This window comes from Balaenoptera acutorostrata, chromosome 9 (assembly GCF_949987535.1).
Source record: "Balaenoptera acutorostrata chromosome 9, mBalAcu1.1, whole genome shotgun sequence".
NCBI lineage: Eukaryota > Metazoa > Chordata > Mammalia > Artiodactyla > Balaenopteridae > Balaenoptera > Balaenoptera acutorostrata.
In genome coordinates, this window is record NC_080072.1 from 7,655,472 (window position 1) to 7,676,142 (window position 20,671).

Consider the following 20,671-nt stretch of genomic DNA (forward strand, 5'->3'; position numbering starts at 1 on the left):
TGCCCCAAGTGTAATTTAGCACCAGGCATGAATAGCAGGAGATCTGGGTTCCAAAACAGCCCTGACATGAACTAGCTGTGTGACCTTTAGTAACTTTCCTTCTCTTGAGCCTTAGTTGCCTCACCTGTAAAACCAGAGCCAGGGCTGGACTAAATGATCGATTTGCAGGGGTTGATAGCTTCAGGCACTTCCAGGAGTCAGGTCCCTGTTAGTCCAGAAACTAGGGGAAGCCCCACTCTGTAGCTGACCCCCAGAATGAGAAGTCATCCACTTGACAGTGAAAGTGAAGCTCTGAAACAGACTTAGAACCAGCCCCCTGACTCTCCCTGGCTCTGCCACCAAGCGTCTCTCAGGAGACCCCCCACTGATAGCATTCCCCCCACTGATAGCATTTCCGTTGTCCATAAGAATCTCCTCTCCACCCTTTCCTTTGCAGTGGGTAAAAGAGACAGGCAGGGCTGAGTTTAATAGTTTTAAGGATGGGCTGGCAAGGCCCTAAACAGAAGTGTCCTCTCCAAGGTCACATAGCAAAGAAGAGAACCCAGGTGGCCACAACTCAGCCCAGTGAGAGCCCTCTCTCCCCAGCTGCACACACGCTGCCTACTCCACCAGCTCCTGGGCTTTTCTCTACACCTCACTTCCCAGCCCTGGGCCACCAGCAGCTTTTGGACATAGGGGAAGCAGAAACCGCCCTAGAGGACCACACCTCAGAGAGGAGCAGGATCTCCCAGGTGGTTTTGCTGTGAGGCTTCAGGCAGAGAAGGCAGGCCTGAAAGCCGATCTCCAAGAAGGCGTGGCTCCAGAATGATGGCAAATAAAAACCCGGAGAGCCAGCACCGCCTGGAGACCAGCAGGAGGCCAGAGGAGCCACTCAGCAAGCCATCAGCTCCTGGGCCTTGGAAGTGGTGAGCTCACTGAGGCAGGAAGAGCCCTGGGAGGGCCTGGGGACTGCAGATAAGGGTCCTGCGGGCAGATAGATGGGGCAGATGGAGGGAGGCAGAGGTTTGTGGTCCAGGTGGTGGAGGAGGTTCTGGGGGAGAATCACGGCAGCGGGCTGACACACAAGTCACACTGGGACAGCTGCGCACACTCACACGCATCCAGAGAGACACGGGCAGACACGCACATCCACATGCACACGCACCCAAAGGCAGGTACAAGGAAAAGACAGCCCCTCACAGGCAGGCCTCACCCCAGTCAGACAGACCAACCTAGCCCCGCCTCATTCACCTGGAGGCATGCAGTATTGAAAGAACACCCCCTCCCACCTGCACACCCATCTAGAGACATCTATCTACCCACTGTGTTTCAGATGCCCATGGCGTCCCCCCAAACCCTGCTCCTCTGCCTGCTGGTCCTGGCGGTCACTGAAGGCCAGGGTCAACAGGCAGCCATCCCAGGCTGCTACTTGCACCGTAAGTAACCCTGGGAGCAGAGCGCTGGGCGGGAGCCAAGAGCTGATGGACTGGACAGAGGGGCAGGCCGCACCCTCGAGGGCCCCAGTGAGGCTCAGGCAGCAGGAGCTGGGCGAGCCTCCGCCAAGGCACCATCTACCGCTCGCCTGTCTTCTTCTAGCCTTCAATGTGACGGTGCGAAGTGACCGCCAAGGCACCTGCCAGGGCTCCCACGTGGCACAGGCCTGCGTGGGCCACTGCGAGTCCAGCGCCTTCCCTTCCCGTTACTCGGTGCTGGTGGCCAGTGGCTATCGACATAACATCACCTCCGTCTCTCAGTGCTGCACCATCAGCAGCCTGAGGAAGGTGAGGGGGCCCAGCTCGGTGGTGCTCGTTGCGGGTAGGGGAGACGGAGGAGACGGGGATCTAAGATGGCCTGAGAAAGGGGACTGGAACAGACACCCACCTCTCCCACAGGTGAAGGTGCAGCTGCATTGTGGGGGGGACCGGAGGGAGGAGCTGGAGATCTTCACGGCCAGGGCCTGCCAGTGTGACATGTGTCGCCTCTCGCGCTACTAGCCCATCCTTCTCCCGCCACCCTCCCCTTGGTCAGAGGGTTTAATGTTGGAGTATATCCTACATATCCTGAACCTCAGCAAGGACAACAGCTCCAACCCTGTGAGAAGAGGGGCGTTTCTGCCTCTTCCCCACCTCTGCCTGGCTTCCTAACCAGTCCTTCATCATTTCATCTCCCTCTTTGTCCTAAATAAAGCAAGCAGATCATGAGTTTCTCTCTTTATTAAATCTACCCCCAGCCAGGGAAAGGGGAACAGACCATGGTTACTGTGACCACCCCCCCTTGCCCCAGGACACAGGGAATCTTCTGCCTGTGCCCTCACCCCTCCCCCTGCCCAATAAATAAAAAGGGGACAAGGATGTACAGGGCAAGGGAGGGGAGGGAAGGAAGGAGGGTGCCCCAGGCCCAGGATAATGTCTGTGTTGCAGGTGAGCTGGGGGAGAATAAATAGACCATGGATCCCATGGTGGGGTGAGGAAGGCCCTCCCGCTGGCACAAGGTGGGGCAGGTGAGGGGCCGAGTCCCCTTGCCCTAGGCTGGGAGCAGGGGGTGGGAACCTGCCTGCAGTCTGTAGCCCAGCTTTGTGGGGCAGAGGCAGATCCCCGATGGCAGCTTCCTGGTCAAGCTTGCCCTGGTCAAGTCCTGCCAGGAGGGCCTGAGAGTTCTGTTGCCAGGACCCCCATCTCTCCTCCTCTCCCCCCAGTGGAAACTGCCCATGCTGGGCCAGGCAGGAAGCCCTCCGAGCCCCCTCTGGTAAGGCCAGGAGTAGGTGTGTATCTCTCTGGACCCCTGGGCAGGAGGGAGGATGGAGGGACTGACAGCTCTGGGTTTAGCTCCTCCCCTTCTGGGGATCTTTAGCTCTGACCTCCACCGGTGGCCACCTGGGGTGTAAGCCGCTGGAGCGGGGCCTCTTTGGCCCCCTGGGTCCCCTGTAGCCGGCGTAGCCGTAGCTCCTCCAGGCCTTGCCACAGCTCCTGACGTTCCTGGGCCTTCTGCTGTTCCCTGGGGAGAGAGGGTGAGGCAGTTCCCTTACCTGGGGCCCCACCTGCAATCCAGCCTCCCTCACCAGCACCCCACCTGCAAAGAGACTCCACTTAGGGGAGAAGGCACTGAGGAGAGACTGGTCCCAGCCTGTGCTCATGGAGTAAATGGATCAGCCTGGCCCTGAGAGGCCCCAGCTGAAGTACAGGGTGCTCCAGACCTGGGAGAAGTACTTGGGAGGAAAATTGGAGGATGCAGGGGACAACTGGGCTTGGATGCCCCAGCACTTGGCAAAAACATAGGGAGAGACTCTAAACATCTGATCAGATGGGATGTGGGTTGTCCTCTTCGGTTCCCTCCAACCATTAGGAACTGGTTCTTTTCTGCTTTTCTCCCCTCTCCCTCCATGTCCAGCCTCCCAGCACTCACTGCTGCTTTTCCAGCTTGTAGGAGGCTGTGAGCTCATCAAACAGCTTCCCATTCATCTCCATGAAGGTCTTGAGCACATTGTAGATCAGAGACACAATGGTTCTTGGCAGGGTCAAGGGAGGGGGTGAGAGATGAGAGCAATTTCAGTTGGGTCCCACCTCCCTGTCTGGCATTCTTCCTGTCCCTGTGTCCCAAATACAGCATGCAGCCCTGAATACCACAAGCACTGCCCTCTGCCTGCCCCTTTCACCACCCCTCTGCCATCTTCGGATGCCTTCCCTGATCCTCTCCAGCTAGCAGGAACCCCAGTTCTGGACCGGCTGGCCCTGCCCCAGGTTCTGTGGGTTAGGTCAAGGCCTGGGCACTCACTGATTCCAGTGCTCCTTGGAGACTTGGTAGAGGGTCCCAAACACAGCAGGCAGCACAGTATGGCAGTTGTCCTCAATGAGGCTCAGGATATACTCATTGTTCCAGAAATACAGAGCCCGCTCTGCAACCTGGGGCAGCGAGATGGCAGAGTAAGCGCCTGGCAGTGGCTTCCCTGCACATGCAAGGCCTGGTATCCATCCCCAACCCAAAACCCAGGGCACCCTGACCTCCACACACCCCGTCTTCAGGGCTCATCTGACCCACGGGAGGAAGCAACATGGTGAGGTGAAAAGAACACTGGATTAGGAGTCCAACGCTCAGAGGTGAATCCTGGCTCCACCACACACTGGCCACGTGACTTTGGACAGGGTATTTAACCCCTCAGCCTCTGTTTTCAAATCTGTAAAGTGGGGCTAATAATAGCTACCTCCATATGGCTGTTGTAAGAATCAAATGAGGTATTCAGTAAACTGAAGTGCCAGAGTCGCTGTGAGGAAAAATTGACAACCACCAGGTATGGCTCATAAAAATGAGAGAAAGTCTGCACACACGTGTAGGAGAACACCGGTTACAGCCAGCCTGGATGGTGTGGAGAAGCCTCGCTGGGCTCTGAAGTGGGGCTAATGAAATCTAAGGCCACTAAGGAAGCGGAAAAGTCATGACAACCATCCATCCCATTCATGGACGTTTGCTAAACATCATTTCAGTTTACAAAATGCGTTTATGCTACCATCTCTTCGGTTCTCATCACCACCTGTTGGCCCATTCTACAGATAAGGAAGCCTAATTTGACTCAGAGTGGTGAAGTGATTTGCTCAAGGCTCCTCAGCCGGTGGAAGGTGGATCTGAGGCTTGACCCTAGGTCTCCTGACCCTAAGTCCAGCATCTCCCCATTATTAGACCCAGGAAGGTCCAGAGGAGAAACTGAGGGCAGAGGAAGCTGTGTTAGGTCAACTTGCCAACCTTACCAGTCCATACCCTGGCTCTCACCCCCACCCATTCCAGCCCCATACCTGGAAATGGGGGCTGGACACACAGCGAGCCACCTGCTTGAAGAGGGGCTCCTGGATCTTCACGAACTGGGAGGGCTCAATGACATCCAGAATCTCTTCCATCTCCCCCAGAAACATCACCTGGGGTGGGGGTAGGGACACAGGGAGCAGCAGTTCCCATCTCCCCTGACACACACCTGACTGCTCTCTGGAAGCTGAGCCCTCCCAACCTCCCTGTGGTGGACGTCAAAGCCCTTCTTCATACCTCCTTCTGGGTACAGGTTTTTGGCCAGTATTTGAGCAGCCCCCGGATCACCTGTGGGAGTTGAGGCAGAAAAGAGTCAGACCTGGGGGGGTGGGGGCTTGCCCTTCCCCCCAGAGGTACTCACATGCTCTGTCAAAGTGGCATCCTTCTCCAGGAACTGTACCACACAGTATGCCAGCTGCAGCGGGGCGTGGCGGGGGAGGAGTAGGCAGAGAGAAGGAGGACAGGGGTCAGGAGGGGACCAGGACAGGACGCTAGACATTTGCTCATTTCCTATGTCTATCCTCTCATTCACCAATCATTTACTGACCACCTAGGATACACCAGGCACCATGCTTGGTGTGCGGAGACACAATAACGACCTCACAGGGGAAACATTCAGCAAACTAGTCCTTACAAATTTTACAAAAGTTTCCTTAACCGGAATCTGTATCATGATCTATGGGAATACAGAAGGAGGAGAGCTCAATCCTGCCCAGGCAGGTCGAGCGGGAGGGGGCTGGGAAGTCTTCGGAGGCCAATGTCTGAGATCGGCCTTAAACGGTCATGGGGATTCTCTAAGGTAGACGGAACAGAATTAGTCAAGAAAAAGGTGAGAGAGGATCCCGTGAGTTCACGCTTTAGTGTGGCTGAAAGCAGAGTGTCAGGCTGGCTCTGCAGGCCCGCGTGGCTACCCTGACTCTGTCAGGACCTCTCTGCCGTGGCAGGACCAGGCCTGGCCCTTACCTGGGCGTGAAAGACAGACAGCGACTTGACAGAGTGCAGGGGAATCAGGACTCGAACCAGAAACTGCTTGTGCTCAGTCTTCAGGGGCAGCGCAAAGCCGTTGATGATGCTGAGGAGGGGGCAGGAGAGATGAGGAGGGTTGGGATGACTAGGCCTCAGTCCCTCCTCCCAGAATCCTGATGCTCCAGCTGATGCCCAGAGAGAGTCACCTTCCTAAGATCTCCAGCAGCTCAGCCACGCCATTGAAGTGCTCGAGTTCATAGATGAACCTTTGAGAGGAAGAGAAGGATGCAGAAGGGCTCAAGGCAGTTGGAGCAGGCCCAGCCCTCCTCTCTGTCATCCTGCCTGCCCACCCCCAGCCTGCACATCAATCCAACTCTCTCCCCACCCAGAGGCTGTGCTCCCTTCCCAAAACCCCAAACCGGGCCCCACTGAGATCCACACCCACCTCTTTATTACCCTTCTCAGCCCAGCCACCAGTGCCACTCTGGGTCCCAGCTCAAACCCTTCTTCTTCTTCTTTTTTTTTTTTTTTTAATTTTTATTGGAGTATGGTTGCTTTACAATGTTGTGTTAGTTTCTACTGTACAGCAAAGTGAATCAGCTATACGTATACATGTATCCCCTCTTTTTTGGATTTCCGTCCCATTTAGGTCACCACAGAGCACTGAGTAGAGTTCCCTGTGCTATACAGTAAGTTCTCATTAGCTATCCATTTTATACATAGTATCAATAGTCAATCCCAATCTCCCAATTCACCCCACCCACCCTTTCCCCTCTGGTATTCAAACCTCTCTTCTATGAAGCATTCCAACTCGTCTCTCCCTCCCCGAGACCCTAACCCTCATTACCTGGTCCCCATCCAGTCCACAGGCACCTAGCCTGAGTCCTTCGCTCTTCATGCCAATCAACCAAAAGAATGACAAACACTCACAGTGTCTATTCTGTGCTACGTACTTCTCAAAATTATCCCAGGAGGTAGACCTTATTAGATCCATTATACAGATGAAGAAATCAAGGCTCAGCAGTTCAGTGAAACTTGCCCCGAAGTTAATAAGCAAGGGATCTAATACACTGAGCTCCTGGAGGAGAGGGATCATGCCTCACCTATTTTGTAGCTAATAACGATAAAAGCTAATGTTTCAGAGTTCCGGCCTTGGTCCAGGAGCTATACTGAGTGTTTTGAAGGCACTGCCTCATTTCATCTTGATGATTATCTCTGTGTAGTATAGTTATCATTCCCATTCTAGAGATGAGGAAACTAGGAGAGAGCTTAAATAATTTGCCCAAGTTCACCCAAATATTTGAACCAAACTCAAATACAGGCCATCTAGCTCAAGAGCCAGTCTCAACTACAAGGCAATGTGGGTCCCTGATGCCCAGTGGGCATTGGTGCTCAATACATATTTGCAGAAAGAATCTCTTTCTTTGGGTCCTTAAGGCCTGATATGACAAGGATCAAAAGATTTAGATCCTAGGCCCCCTGAACTGACCTAGTCCCTGCAAACCACTTCATCTCTCAGCCTCAATTTCCTCATCTGTAAAATGGAAATAAATACCCTTTCTCTACTGATCTCACAGGATTTGTATAAGCAAAAATTATATAATATGTTACCAAGAAAAAACTGGGCCCCCCAGCCCAGAAGCTTTTGCCTCTGTCTTCTCCCCATAGCTCTCTCCCTCCCTCCCCAGGTCTCAGCGGGGCAGGCCGCAGGCACCCACCGGAGGAAGATATGGCTGCACTGTTTGCGGATGTAGGCCCGGAGCCCCAGGAACTTGCCGTAGACCCTGTGCAAGATGGTCTTGAGGTACTCACGCTCCCGAGGGTCCTCGCTATCAAATAGCTCCAGGAGCTGTGGGACACAGGATCAGGGGTTAGGAAAGAGGCCAAGCCAGGTTGCTTCCATCCTATCCCCACGCCACTCAGAGAGCCTGCCCCTGCCCCATGACACCACCCGGCCTGGGCTCCCCACTTCACCATCAGGACAAACTTTTGATCCACATATCTCTTGGCCACGGAGGGCTGGAAGTCTGGGCTCTCCAAGAAACGCAGGAAAAACTCATATACCAGCTGGAGGAGGGGAACAGACGGAAAGGTGAGTTCAGGAGCAGCCTCCCCCCTCATCCTGCCCTGTGGCCCTCATCCAACAGTCCGGGACCTAAGGAGACCCTCTACCCTCTCCTCGGATCTCTTCTGAAACTCAGATCCCTGTCTTCTCCAGCCCTCATACCTGAAGATGTGGCCATGAAGGCTCAAGGTTGGGCTCATCCTCTTCAGGGTCAAATTCAGGGTTCTCACTGGGTGGCAGCGTCCGGAAGATATTCACTGAGATCTGAGGGGACAGAGTCAGGGTTCTTTACGGAAGAACCCTTGAAGGCGGAAGCCAGGACATCCCTCATCCAAAGTTTAACGGGCCTCAGCACCTGCCCAAGCAACCAGTTCACTCCTCGGCAATCATCACCTGAACATCTAGTTCATGGAAGACCTGGGCCCAGGGTTGGGGACCCACGGGTGGATGAGATACACCCCTGCCCTCTATCAGGTGCAGTCCAGCAGGGAAGACGAGATGGCAAGTGGTAAGGTCTAAGGACATTCTAAGCAGCAAAAGGGAGATTTCTAGCTTGGGCATTGAGAGAGGCTTCATGGAAGAGGCAGCACCTGAGCCAGGCCATGGTGATAAGGAACGTGGTGGGAGTGCACACCAGGCCTCAGGAGAGCATAAGCAAAAGCGCAGGGTGGGACAAGCCCAGGAGGCACTGAGTGACCTACACTGGCTGGGTGCTGGGCAGCAGTGGGGCTGGGACAGGGGTTGCGGGGGAGGAAGATGTGGGCCTTGAGGCCAAGCCAAAGAGTGTGGGTTTATTCTCCGCACGGGGGCTCCGCAGGCAGGCTTAGGGTTCCCACGGGCACCAAGCCCTCCCCCAGAGGCCAGGTGCCAGGTGCTCACCATGCGGATGATGTCTGGGTAGACAGGCTCAATGAGGACCCCCCGAGTGCTCCCCACACACTCCACCAGCTCATTGAGCGCCGCCCGCTTCACCTCCTTCCCCTTCAGGTCGGCCACACAGTCCAAGAAGTCAAACATCACCCCACACTGGGCCAGCTTCCGGCTCAGCAGCTCATGCAGCTCAGAGGCTGGCACATCTGGGGAGGAAGGAGGGGGCTGAGCCTGGGCCCCAGCTGCCACAGCTCTGGGCAGGGGCGGGCCCTCCTAATCCCTAAGGCAGGCTCCTCTGCCCCCCAGACCCCATGCTTTTGTGCCATCTCCCACTCCTTGCAGAAAGCAAACAACTTCTGTCCCATCCTCCATTCTTGTGAAGTAAAGGAGCTTCATCTCTTCATCCTAACCTAGGCTCAGGGAACATGATAGCCTGATTTTCAAGCGTGGTAACAGACCCTGGCTGCCTGGGCTTTCCACAGGTGCCCAAACAGCCACTGCCTCCCTCTCATAGGCGGCACTCTGTTCTAAGAGCCAGAAGTGGGGAGAAGAGCCAGCACCGAGGACCTCTCGGGTGCCCTCTGCCTCAGCCAGTTGGGCCCTGTAGCCCAGAGTTGGGGGGACTTCACGGTGACCGCAGGGAGGCATGCTAAGCACCTGCCCCAGGACCCCGGCAGCAGCTGGGCTGCTAGTGGCCTCCTGGAACCCAAGCTGTAGGCCCCACCCTTGGCCCTGGTCTGCCCCCCAGGGTGGCGCCACCTCCAGATGCCCCACCTCCAAGGATGACAGGCCAGTCAGGCCATGCGTCAGCAGAGAGGGTAGAGGGCTGGGGGGTGGCGGTCAGGTGGTGGAGTCCCTGGCCTGGAAGGGGCCGTCCAGACTCCCTCCGATGGCAGCTGCCAGCTGCTTCCCACCACCCCACCCCCAAACCTCACTTGCCCACTCCAGGACTCAGGTAGCCCCGGAGCCCAGAGCCGGGCTGCTCACCTTTGAGCAGGGGCAGTGGGATGAGTTCCTGCTGGTTGCTCTGATAGCGGAACTGAGAGGAGCTGTGGGACCGCCGGGGCCGGGCCCTGCGGAGGGAACGGCGGGAGAAGCCGTCCACCTTGTCGGGTGGGGGCACCGGGGACAGCCCTGGGGACGAGGGGCTGCCGGGGGTGCTCGCGGGGGGCAGCTTCGTCTCCATGGCGGTCAGGCGGTGGGCCAAGCCTTCAGAGCCCCTGAGCTTCCCTCTGGGCCTGCAGGACGCTGCGTGAGGCTGGGCTGACTAACTCGGGCCCATCCTGTGCGGTGGGGAGGCGCACAGCCACAGTCCTGGCCCCCCCCCCAGGGCCTCTGGCAACTGCCCAGTCCTGGGGGGCAAGCACGGTAGAGAGGAGGATGGCTCAGGTCTCAGGTCCTTCCTGAGGGTCGGAAGAGTCCAGTTAGGGTTCCCACCCTGGCTCTTTTAAAAAAGAAGTCAGGGCAGAGAGGTCAGCAAGAAACAGACAGACAGAGCCTGTCAGTTCTTTCAGGACAGCGCGTGGGGCTGCGGCGGAGCGCCCAAGTCTTCTTTCCCTCCTACCCTGGCCCAGACCCTAAAGAGAGGCGCAGCCCTCTCCCACAGGAGACAGGGCCCTCCCTTCTCCCGGGCTGAAAGGCCCCAGACTCCAAAACAACCCCTCTCGAAACAGGGCCTCTCCCGCCAGCCAGCCCCTACCTGGAACGGGGACCTCGTTCCTCATCCCTGGCCCCTAAAAGAACGGGGCCCCCGTTTCTGCTCCACTAATCCGGCCACCAGGGACTTCCCCAAGAATGAGGGTCCCATCCCCCTGCCCCCCCACGACCCGCAGCCTCCCCCACCTCAGTTTCTCCTTCCTCGCCCCCAGATCTCATCTGCTTCTCGAGGGGGGGGCCACTCACTTCTCAGATGCCCAGACTTTGGTCGCCGACCCTCCAGGGGCTGCCGGTGGGGAGGGGAGCAGCTGTTCAGGGCTCCCGAGCCGCGGTCCGGTTCAGGGCGCTGGCGCTGGGAGGCGGCGCTCCTGGGTTCTCTCTCTGGCTCCGGGGGGGGCCGGAGCGTGCACCCAACTCAGCCCCGGGTCGGGGCGCGGGCGCCCGACGGGCTCTGGGCTGCCCGGGGCAGCGCGCGGACCTCTCCTCAAGTCGTGGGACCCGACCCGCGCAGCACCACAGGAGCCCCGGCTCTGTGCGCACCGGCACCCGCCGCCCAGCTGCTCACGATGACATCAAGTCACCTCCCCAATTCGGCCCGCACATCCCCGCGGGTTTGGGGGCCGGGGGCGGGGGCGGTGGGGGGGGGGGTGCTGCGTCAGGAAGTTCCCGCCCGGGGCAGCTGGGAGATGTAGTCCCCTCACCAATTAAAGCGGCTGCCTGACCAAAGGGGTAATCCCTGCGGGCACCCAGGGACAAGACTGAAGCTGAGCGGGAAGGGGTCCAACTGGCGCTGGGTTCCTGCTTTCTGCAAGGGAGACTGCATAGGGAGAGAGGAAGACTCAGGAGTCTGCACCAGGAAGCTGGGGGCGATGCCAGGACTCCGGCAGGAAAGAGGCCCAATCCTATGTCAGGCCCAAAGATTTGGCCTGCTCCATCTGTGCCCCAGGCATTCCACCCCCAAGGGAACCCCACCCTCACTCCAGAATGGCTGGACGCTTCAAAACCCCAGTAGAAACTGGCACTGGACTGGTTAATAGTCTGCAGTGAGCCAGTGCCTGCTGGGAGGGGTGTGGTGCACCCAAGGCTGCTGGGAAATGCAGTCCTTCCTCAGGCCTGCAGTCCCCCTCCCGTCCCTTGCTGTCTAAGGTGACATCATGATCTGGGTTTAAAGGGCCAGCCTAGGAGTGGCAAAGCATCAGAGCAGGGGGTGCTCCCTGGTGCTGCCACCCCACCCCAGGCAAGCTAGCCTCCCTGGATGGAACTCCCAGCCCCTCTGGGACCTAAGATGTGCTACTGGGGTCTCTTGTTCAAAATCCTGCTGCAGAGTATCCAAGGCACAGGTGGACTTCCAAGAGTTTGGCATTCCTGCCAAAATTTTCCAGCTTGTAGTCCAGGGCCCCCTTCCTAGCACTCTGGACCCCAACACCTTTCATTCCCCTGGACTCTATCCCCTACACTACGCTGTGAAATCTCCACCGAGCAATTTTGTTTTGTTTTGATTGATTGATTGATTGATTGATTTATGGCTGTGTTGGGTCTTCGTTTCTGTGCGAGGGCTTTCTCTAGTTGTGGCAAGTGGGGGCCACTCTTAATCGCGGTGCGCGGGCCTCTCACTATCATGGCCTCTCTTGTTGCGGAGCACAGGCTCCAGACGCGCAGCCTCAGTAATTGTGGCTCACGGGCCTAGTTGCTCCGTGGCATGTGGGATCTTCCCATACCAGGGCTCAAACCCGTGTCCCCTGCATTGGCAAGCAGATTCTCAACCACTGTGCCACCAGGGAAGCCCTGTTTTGTTTGTTGAATTTTATTTTATTTATTTTTTATACAGCAGGTTCTTATTAGTTATCTATTTTATACATAGTAGTGTATACATGTCAATCCCAATCTCCCAGTTCATCCCACCCCACACACTCCCCACCCGCCGCTTTCCCCCCTTGGTGTCCATATGTTTGTTCTCTACATCTGTGTATCTATTTCTGCCCTGCAAACCAGTTCCTCTGTACCATTTTTCTAGGTTCCACATATATGTGTTAATATACAATATTTGTTTTTCTCTTTCTGACTTACTTCACTCTGTATGACAGTCTCTAGATCCATCCACGTCTCTACAAATGACCCAATTTCGTTCCTTTTTATGGCTGAGTAATATTCCATTGTATATATGTACCACATCTTCTTTATCCATTCGTCTGTCCATGGACATTTAGGTTGCTTCCATGACCTAGCTATTGTAAATAGTGTTGCAATGAACATTGGGGTGCATGTGTCTTTCTGAATTATGGTTTTCTCTGGGTATATGCCCAGTACTGGGATTGCTGGGTCATATGGTAATTCTATTTTTAGTTTCTTAAGGAACCTCCATACTGTTCTCCATAGTGGCTGTATCAATTTCCATTCCCACCAACAGTGCAAGAGGGTTCCCTTTTCTCCACACCCTCTCCAACACTTGTTGTTTGTAGATTTTCTGATGATGCCCATTCTAACTGGTGTGAGGTGTTACCTCACCGTAGTTTTGATTTGCATTTCTCTAATAATTAGTGATGTTGAGCAGCTTTTCATGTGCTTCTTGGCCATCTGTAAGTCTTCTTTGGAGAAATGTCTATTTAGGACTTCCGCCCATTTTTGGATTGGGTTGTTTTTTTTTTAAATATTGAGCTGCATAAGTTGTTCATATATTTTGGAGATTAATCCTTTGTCAGTTGATTCATTTGCAAATATTTTCTCCCATTCTGAGGGTTGTCTTTTTGTCTTGTTTGTAGTTTCCTTTGCTTTGCAAAAGCTTTTAAGTTTCATTAGGTCCCATTTGTTTACTTTTGTTTTTATTTCCATTACTCTAGGAGGTGGATCAAAAAAGATCTTGCTATGATTTATGTCAAAGAATGTTCTTCCTATGTTTTCCTCTAAGAGTTTTATAGTGTCTGGTCTTACATTTAGGTCTCTAATCCATTTTGAATTTATTTTGGTGTATGGTGTTAGGGAGTGTTCTAATTTCATTCTTTTACATGTAGCATTCCAGTTTTCCCAGCACCACTTATTGAAGAGACTGTCTTTTCTCCATTGTATATCATTGCCTCCTTTGTCATAGATTAGTTGACCATAGGTGCTTGGGTTTATCTCTGGGCTTTCTATCCTGTTCCATATATTTCTGTTTTTGTGCCAGTACCATATTGTCTTGATTACTGTAGCTTTGTAGTATAGTCTGAAGTCAGGGATTCTGATTCCTCCAGCTCTGTCTTTTTCCCTCAAGATTGCTTTTGCTATTTGGGGTCTTTTGTGTCTCCATCCAAATTTTAAGTTTTTTTGTTTTAGTTCTGTAAAAAATGCCATTGGTAATTTGATAGGGATTGCATTGAATCTGTAGATTGCTTTGGGTAGTATAGTCATTTTCACAATATTGATTCTTCCAATCCAAGAACATGGTATATCTCTCCATCTGTTTGTGTCATCTTTGATTTCTTTCATCAGTGTCTTATAGTTTTCTGAGTACAGGTCTTTTACCTTCTTAGGTAGGTTTATTCCTAGGTATTTTATTCTTTTTGTTGCAAAGGTGAATGGGATTGTTTCCTTAATTTCTCTTTCTCATCTTTCATTGTTAGTGTATAGCAATGCAAGAGATTTCTGTGCATTAATTTTGTATCCTGCAGCTTTACCAAATTCATTGATTAGCTCTAGTAGTTTTCTGGTGACATCTTTAGGATTCTCTATGTGTAGTATCTTGTTATCTGCAAACAGTGACAGTTTTATTCCTTCTTTTCCAATTTGTATTCCTTTTATTTCTTTTTCTTCTCTGATTGCCATGGCTAGGACTTCCAAAACTATGTTGAATAGTAGTGGTGAGAGTGGACATCCTTGTCTTGTTCCTGATCTTAGAGGAAATGCTTTCAGTTTTTCACCATTGAGAATGATGTTTGCGGTGGGTTTTTTGTATAAGGCCATTATTATGTTGAGGTAGGTTCCCTCTATGGCCACTTTCTGGAGAGTTTTTATCATAAATGGGTGTTGAATTTTGTCAAAAGTTTTTTCTGCATCTATTGAGATGATCATATGGTTTTTACTCCTCAATTTGTTAATATGGTATATCACATTGATTGATTTGCATATATTGAAGAATCCTTGCATCCCTGGGATAAATCCCACTTGATCATGGTGTGTGATGCTTTTAATGTGTTGTTGGATTCTGTTTGCAAGTATTTTGTTGAGGATTTTTGCATATATATTCATCAGTGATATCGATCTGTAATTTTCTTTTTTTGTAGTATCTTTGTCTGGTTTGGTATCAGGGTGATGGTGGCCTCATAGAATGAGTTTGGGAGTGTTCCTTCCTCTGCAAATTTATGGAAGAGTTTGAGAAGGATGTGTGTTTGCTCTTCTCTGTTTGATAGAGTTCACCTGTGAAGCCATCTGGTCCTGGAATTTTGTTTGTTGGAAGATTTTTAATCACAGTTTCAATTTTGTTACTTATGACTGGTCTGTTCATATTTTCTATTTCTTCCTGGTTCAGTCTTGGAAGATTATACCTTTCTAAGAATTTGTCCGTTTCTTCCAGGTTGTCCATTTTATTGGCATAGAGTTGCTTGTAGTAGTCTCTTATGATGCTTTGTATTTCTGCGGTGTCCATTGTAACTTCTCCTTTTCCATTTCTAATTTTATTGATTTGAGTCCTCTCCCTCTTCTTCTTGATGAGTCTGGCTAAAGGTTTATCAATTTTGTTTATCTTCTCAAAGAACCAGGTTTTAGTTTTATTGATCTTTGCTACTGTTTTCTTTGTTTCTATTTCATTTATTTCTGCTCTGATCTTTATGATTTCTTTCCTTCTACTACCTTTGGGTTTCATTTGTTCTTCTTTCTCTAGTTCCTTTAGCTGTAAGGTTAGATTGTTTATTTGAGATTTTTCTTGTTTCTTGAGGTAGGCTTGTATAGCTATAAACTTCCCTCTTAGCACTGCTTTTGCTGCATCCCATAGGTTTTGGATCATTGTGTTTTCGTTGTCATTTGTCTCTAGGTATTTTTTTATTTCCTCTTTGATTTCTTCAGTGATCTCTTGGTTATTTAGTAACGTATTGTTTAGCCTCCATGAGTTTGTGTTTTTTACGTTTTTTTCCCTGTAATTGATTTCTCATCTCATAGTGTTGTAGTCAGAAAAGATGCTTGATATGATGTCAATTTTCTTAAAATTACTGAGGCTTGATTTGTGACCCAGGATGTGATCCATCCTGGAGAATGTTCCATGTGCACTTGAGAAGAAAGTGTTATCTGCTGTTTTGGGATGGAATGTCCTATAAATATCAATTAAATCTATCTGGTCTATTGTTTCATTTAAAGGTTGTGTTTCCTTAATAATTTTCTGTCTGGATGATCTGTCCATTGGTGTAAGTGAGGTGTTAAAGTCCCCCACTATTATTGTGTTACTGTTGATTTCCTCTTTTATACCTGTTAGCAGTTGCCTTATGTATTGAGGTGCTCCTATGTTGGGTGCATATATATTTATAATTGTTATATCTTCTTCTTGGATTGATCCCTTGATCATTATGTAGTGTCCTTCCTTGTCTCTTGTAACATTCTTTATTTTAAAGTCTATTTTATCTGATATGAGTATTGCTACTCCAGCTTTCTTTTGATTTCCATTTGCATGGAATATCTTTTTCCATCCCCTCACTTTCAGTCTGTATGTGTCCCTAGGTCTGAAGTGGGTCTCTTGTAGACAGCATATATATGGGTCTTGTTTTTGTATCCATTCAGCGAGCCTTTGTCTTTTGGTTGGAGCATTTAACCCATTCACGTTTAAGGTAATTATCGATATGTATGTTCCTATTACCATTTTCTTAATTGTTATGGGTTTGTTTTTGTAGGTCCTTTTCTTCTCTTGTGTTTCCCACTTAGAGAAGTCCTAAAGGAACTCTGTTGTAGAGCTGGTTTGGTGGTGCTGAATTCTCTTAGCTTTTGCTTGTCTGTAAAGCTTTTGATTTCTCCATAGAATCTGAATGAGATCCTTGCTGGTTAGAGTAATCTTAGTTGTAGGTTCTTCCCTTTCATCACTTTAAATATATCGTGCCACTCCCTTCTGGCTTGTAGAGTTTCCACTGAGAAATCAGCTGTTAACCTTATGGGAGTTCCCTTGTATGTTATTTGTGGTTTTTCCCTTTCTGCTTTCAATAATTTTTCTTTGTCTTTAATTTTTGTCAATTTGATTGCTATGTGTCTTGGCATGTTTCTCCTTGGGTTTATCCTGCCTGGGACTCTCTGTGCTTCCTGGACTTGGGTGGCTATTTCCTTTCCCATGTTAGGGAAGTTTTCAACTATAATCTCGGGTCCTTTCTCTCTCTCTTCTCCTTCTGGGACCCCTATAATGTGAATGTTGTTGCGTTTAATGTTGTCCCAGAGGTCTCTTAGGCTGTCTTCATTTCTTTTCATTCTTTTTTCTTTATTCTGTTCCACGGCAGTGAATTCCACCATTCTTTCTTCCAGGTCTCTTATCCGGTTTTCTGCCTCAGTTATTCTGCTATTGATTCCTTCTAGTGTATTTTTCATTTCAGTTATTGTATTGTTCATCTTTGTTTGTTTGTTCTTTAATTCTTCTAGGTGTTTGTTCTTTAATTCTTCTAGGTGTTTGTTCTTTAATTTTTCTAGGTGTTTGTTCTTTAATTCTTCTTGGTTTTTGTTAAACATTTCTTGCATCTTCTCGATCTTTGCCTCCATTCTTTTTCTGAGGTCCTGGATCATCTTCACTATTATTATTCTGAATTATTTTTCTGGAAGGTTGCCTATCTCCACTTCATTTAGTTGTTTTTCTGGGGTTTTATCTTGTTCCTTCATCTGGTACAAAGTCCTCTGCTTTTTCATTTTGTCTGTCTTTCTGTGAATGTGGTTTTCCTTCCACAGCCTGCAGAATTGTAGTTCTTCTTGCTTCTGCTTCCACCCAGCAGTTTTGCCTAAATAAACAACTGGTCCATGTGAGCAACAGGAGTGGGCAATGAAACCTGGCGATAAAGTCAGGGAGTGGGCTGGGGCCCTTTTTAGAGTCTTCCTCACTCTGCCTTAGGCCTTGTTGACCACTCAGTACCCCAGTGGAACCACCCAGCCACCTTCCCTGCTGCAGAGGCAGCCTGGGTGCCCAAGAGGTGCTCACCTACTGGAGCAATAAAGAGCAAAGGCCATTTGTAAAGCAATTATACTCCAATAAAGATGGTAGAAAAAAAAAAAAAAAAAGAGCAAAGGCCATAGTTTAGCCAGGCTGAGATCCAGGATGAAACCCCTTGCTCAGCAGGTCTTGTCCATCTGGCTCTTGTGACCTCGTCTGTCAGCTGGAAACCCATAATCCCCTCCTTGCCCATCTCCCAGGCTCAGGAGATGAAGCCTGTCCCATGCCCCTGCAGAAAAAGCTGGGGGAGGGCAGGCCCACCAAGCCTTCTACAACCAGGTGAGGACCCCGAGGCCCAGAGAGGAGAAGTGCTTTGCCCAGGGTTACATAGCCTATCATCAAAGCTGGGACCACGGGCCAGGCCCCCACCTCCCAGACTAAGTCAGGATCACGCCAGCGCCAGCCCCCCACCCCAGGTCCCCTGGGGGCTAGTGCCCTGAACTCTGAGGGTCTCCAGGCCAGGTTGGCCATGGAGGGTTGGTGCTTTGTACAAAGGGGGTGCTCAGTTTGAGGACTGGGGCACTGAAGTGTGGAGGACACACATAAGACTTCCTGCAAGAAATAGCCTTTGAACTGTGTCTCAGAACAGATACAATGTCACATGGTGGGTGGGGAGTTGAAAATTATTTTTTAAATCATCTTTCTTGGGGTATCATTCACATACCACAAAATTCACCCAGTTTGGTGTTGTTGTTTAATGAGTATAGAATTTCAGTTTTGGAAATAAAAAAGTTCAGGAGATTAGTTCCACAACAATGTGAATACACTTAGCACTACTGAATTGTACTTTTAGAAATGGTAAAATTTATCATGTATATTTTACCACAATTTAGACAAAATGCAAAATCCAGGCCCTCCACCATGGCCAAGTCAAAAGCCACAGCCCCCAGGCTACCTTCCGTGATCAATTTTACACCTATCATGATCCCACTGAGGAAATTCCCAGAGGGGCTTCTTCTGGGTGGGCCATTCCTAGGGAAGGGAGAGCCTCCCCCTCTAGGGCCCTGAGGCCTAGAGAACCTGGTTTGCATTATAAATTCCCACCTATCTGATGTGGGGAGGCCCCCAAGAAGCCCCACAAAGCCTGGCCCTCTCCTTTTCTTTCTGTGGGGAGGAACCCTGGCCCCATGCTTTCCCAGACCCCTTGAGTTCTCTGAGATCCACTTGTCCAGTGCCCAGGGCCACTGTATTTGTTGGATTTCTGTGGAGTTCACTGTGTATTGTCTAGGGGAGGTGGCAGGAAGGAACTTTCTAACCCTCGGAGTCCTATCTACTTCTCTGTTGTGGCACAGACACTGCACTGTGTCCTGGCCACAGAGGGAATCAGGCTTAGGAGTGGACTCACAAGCACCCACTTCTGAGAGACAGGTGTGGCTCCTAGTAAAGTTACAATGAAAGACAAGATTTGAGTGCAGCCTCCGTGGCAGGAAGCCAACCTAGGAAGCAGCCACCCCAGATTGGAGGTCTGTCTGGATATAGGGAATGGCCCGGTGTCCCCACCCTTTGCAGGTGGTACTCTCCATTCCCACTGCAGGGGAATGGTAGCTCCCTCCTAGATGGAACATAAGGACAACTTTTCCTAGACTCCAGAATCTGCCCTTCTATTCCCACTGCCTTTGGGAGGAGAAGTGATGCTTGTTCATTCACTTGCTCCACAGGCACTTAGGCACACAGCCTCAGTTTTCCTCTCTGTAAAATGGGGGTATTAATAGTGCTGTTGCCAAAATCTTGGCTCCCTGTACACCAATGCCGAATAAAAATACGGAGACAGAGATTTGGAAGGTAAGAAATAGAGAGGCTTTTTTAATTTTCTTTGCCAGGCAAAGGGAGGACACAGTAGGCTAGCACCTCAAGAACTGTGCCCCCCTTCCTGGGGAATTACAGGGATCCTTATAGGGGAGTTCACAGTCCGAAGTAAGTGATAAGGATCAAAATGGTGACTGCCTTGCATTCTTCTTGCATTATTTCAAAACAGCCACTGCTGGAGTCAGGCAAGCCTGTAATTGGGTCCAGCAGCCCAGTAATTGGGTCCGTTAGTCTCTGGGTTATTGGTCTGGGACCTCCTTTCTGAAATGCAAACAGCTACAAGGGGTGATTTGCTACTAGAGATTATAGGAGGAGCAAATACCAGGTGCAGAATGTAAATTACACAGGATTAGTGGTGACAGGTTAGCTTTGTGAAGGGCAAATCTAACTACAGACATTACAGTTTAGTAACAGTTAAAATAAAACTAGGATTGACTCACTCTTTCAGGCCAGGTATGTTTCTTCTCTAGCCTGTTCACTGTTCCTTTTATTTTCCTTGTTCTCAGGAGAGGGAAAACTTCATTTCTATTTCTGCTGCAACAGTGCCTCCCTCATGAGCCTGTGTGGTGACGAGCAGATGAAGTCACGCATGTAAACTGACAAGCCTAGGGTCCAGGACATCACATGGGCTCAATTCATGGTGTCTATTATTTTTATTATTAATTTAATGAACACTCGATGAACACAGCTCTGCCCCTGGCCTGTCATGGGGGTCAGGCAGACCTCTTGATTCATTCCACAAGCATTTTCTGAGCAGCCATCTTATTAGCCGGTCTCCTAGAACGGGGCCTTCCTAGTGTTTCCCACAATTCTCTCAGAGGCTGTTCTTCAGTGCCTTCCAGGTAATGAGCCGTCCTGCCTACTAACCCAACCCCAGGCTAAGGGGGATAAAACAGTCTCACCAACAGGAGCAGTGACTTGCCTGAGGCCACACAGAGCTGCGACTGGAATCCAGATCCCTGACCCTCAGGCCAGGGTGGTTGCCTTTGCTTCCGGCCAACTTTTGGCTTTAGATTGCAGTAGAGTCCATCTCCCTAGTAAGGCTAAAATGGAATTATAATTATAATTACCTGTGGGTATCTCCTAAGTCATCATGATGTAAGGGAGCTTGGGTGACTAAACCTGTAGAGCAGGAGTGGGCAAACTTTTCCTGTAAAGGGCCATAAAATAAATATTTTAGGCTTTGCAGGTTGAGTCTCAAGTACTCAACTCTGCTATAGCAAGAAAGCAGCCCTAGAGAGTACTTAATCAAATGAGCATGGCTGTCTTCTACTAAAACTTTATTTGTGGACACACTGTGAATTTCATACGATTTTCACGTCATGAAATCATATTCTTCTTTTGATTTTTTCCAACTATTCGAATATGTAAAAACCATTCTTAGGGGGCTTCCCTGGTGG

The 20,671-nt window shown here is 50.5% G+C and overlaps 2 protein-coding genes across 5 annotated transcripts; one reads left to right on the forward strand and one right to left on the reverse strand.

Moving 5' to 3' along the window:
• Positions 1 to 1,312: 1,312 nt before the first annotated feature.
• Positions 1,313 to 2,045, forward strand: GPHA2 (glycoprotein hormone subunit alpha 2). Its single transcript, XM_007174285.2, has 3 exons — positions 1,313 to 1,415; positions 1,576 to 1,760; positions 1,872 to 2,045. Exons 1-3 carry the CDS (start codon positions 1,313 to 1,315, stop codon positions 1,971 to 1,973), a joined length of 390 nt encoding a protein of 129 aa, XP_007174347.1. The 3' UTR covers positions 1,974 to 2,045.
• Positions 2,046 to 2,183: 138 nt separating this feature from the next.
• Positions 2,184 to 11,255, reverse strand: PPP2R5B (protein phosphatase 2 regulatory subunit B'beta). Of its 4 annotated transcripts, none has more exons than XM_057553617.1 (14): positions 10,574 to 11,255; positions 9,659 to 10,074; positions 8,681 to 8,877; positions 7,964 to 8,065; positions 7,711 to 7,803; positions 7,455 to 7,585; positions 5,943 to 6,002; positions 5,734 to 5,842; positions 5,132 to 5,185; positions 5,008 to 5,058; positions 4,764 to 4,883; positions 3,751 to 3,878; positions 3,382 to 3,483; positions 2,184 to 2,973 (listed from the first exon to the last, which is right to left on the reverse strand). In XM_057553617.1, the coding sequence occupies exons 2-14, from the start codon at positions 9,855 to 9,857 to the stop codon at positions 2,826 to 2,828; spliced, it is 1,494 nt and encodes a 497-aa protein (XP_057409600.1). In that variant the 5' UTR covers positions 9,858 to 10,074; positions 10,574 to 11,255; the 3' UTR covers positions 2,184 to 2,825. The 4 variants fall into 4 exon arrangements, with proteins under 4 accessions (XP_057409600.1, XP_057409601.1, XP_057409603.1 ...); XM_057553618.1 differs by having other exon boundaries at positions 9,659 to 10,115; XM_057553620.1 differs by having other exon boundaries at positions 9,659 to 9,744; positions 10,574 to 11,251.
• Positions 11,256 to 20,671: the final 9,416 nt, after the last annotated feature.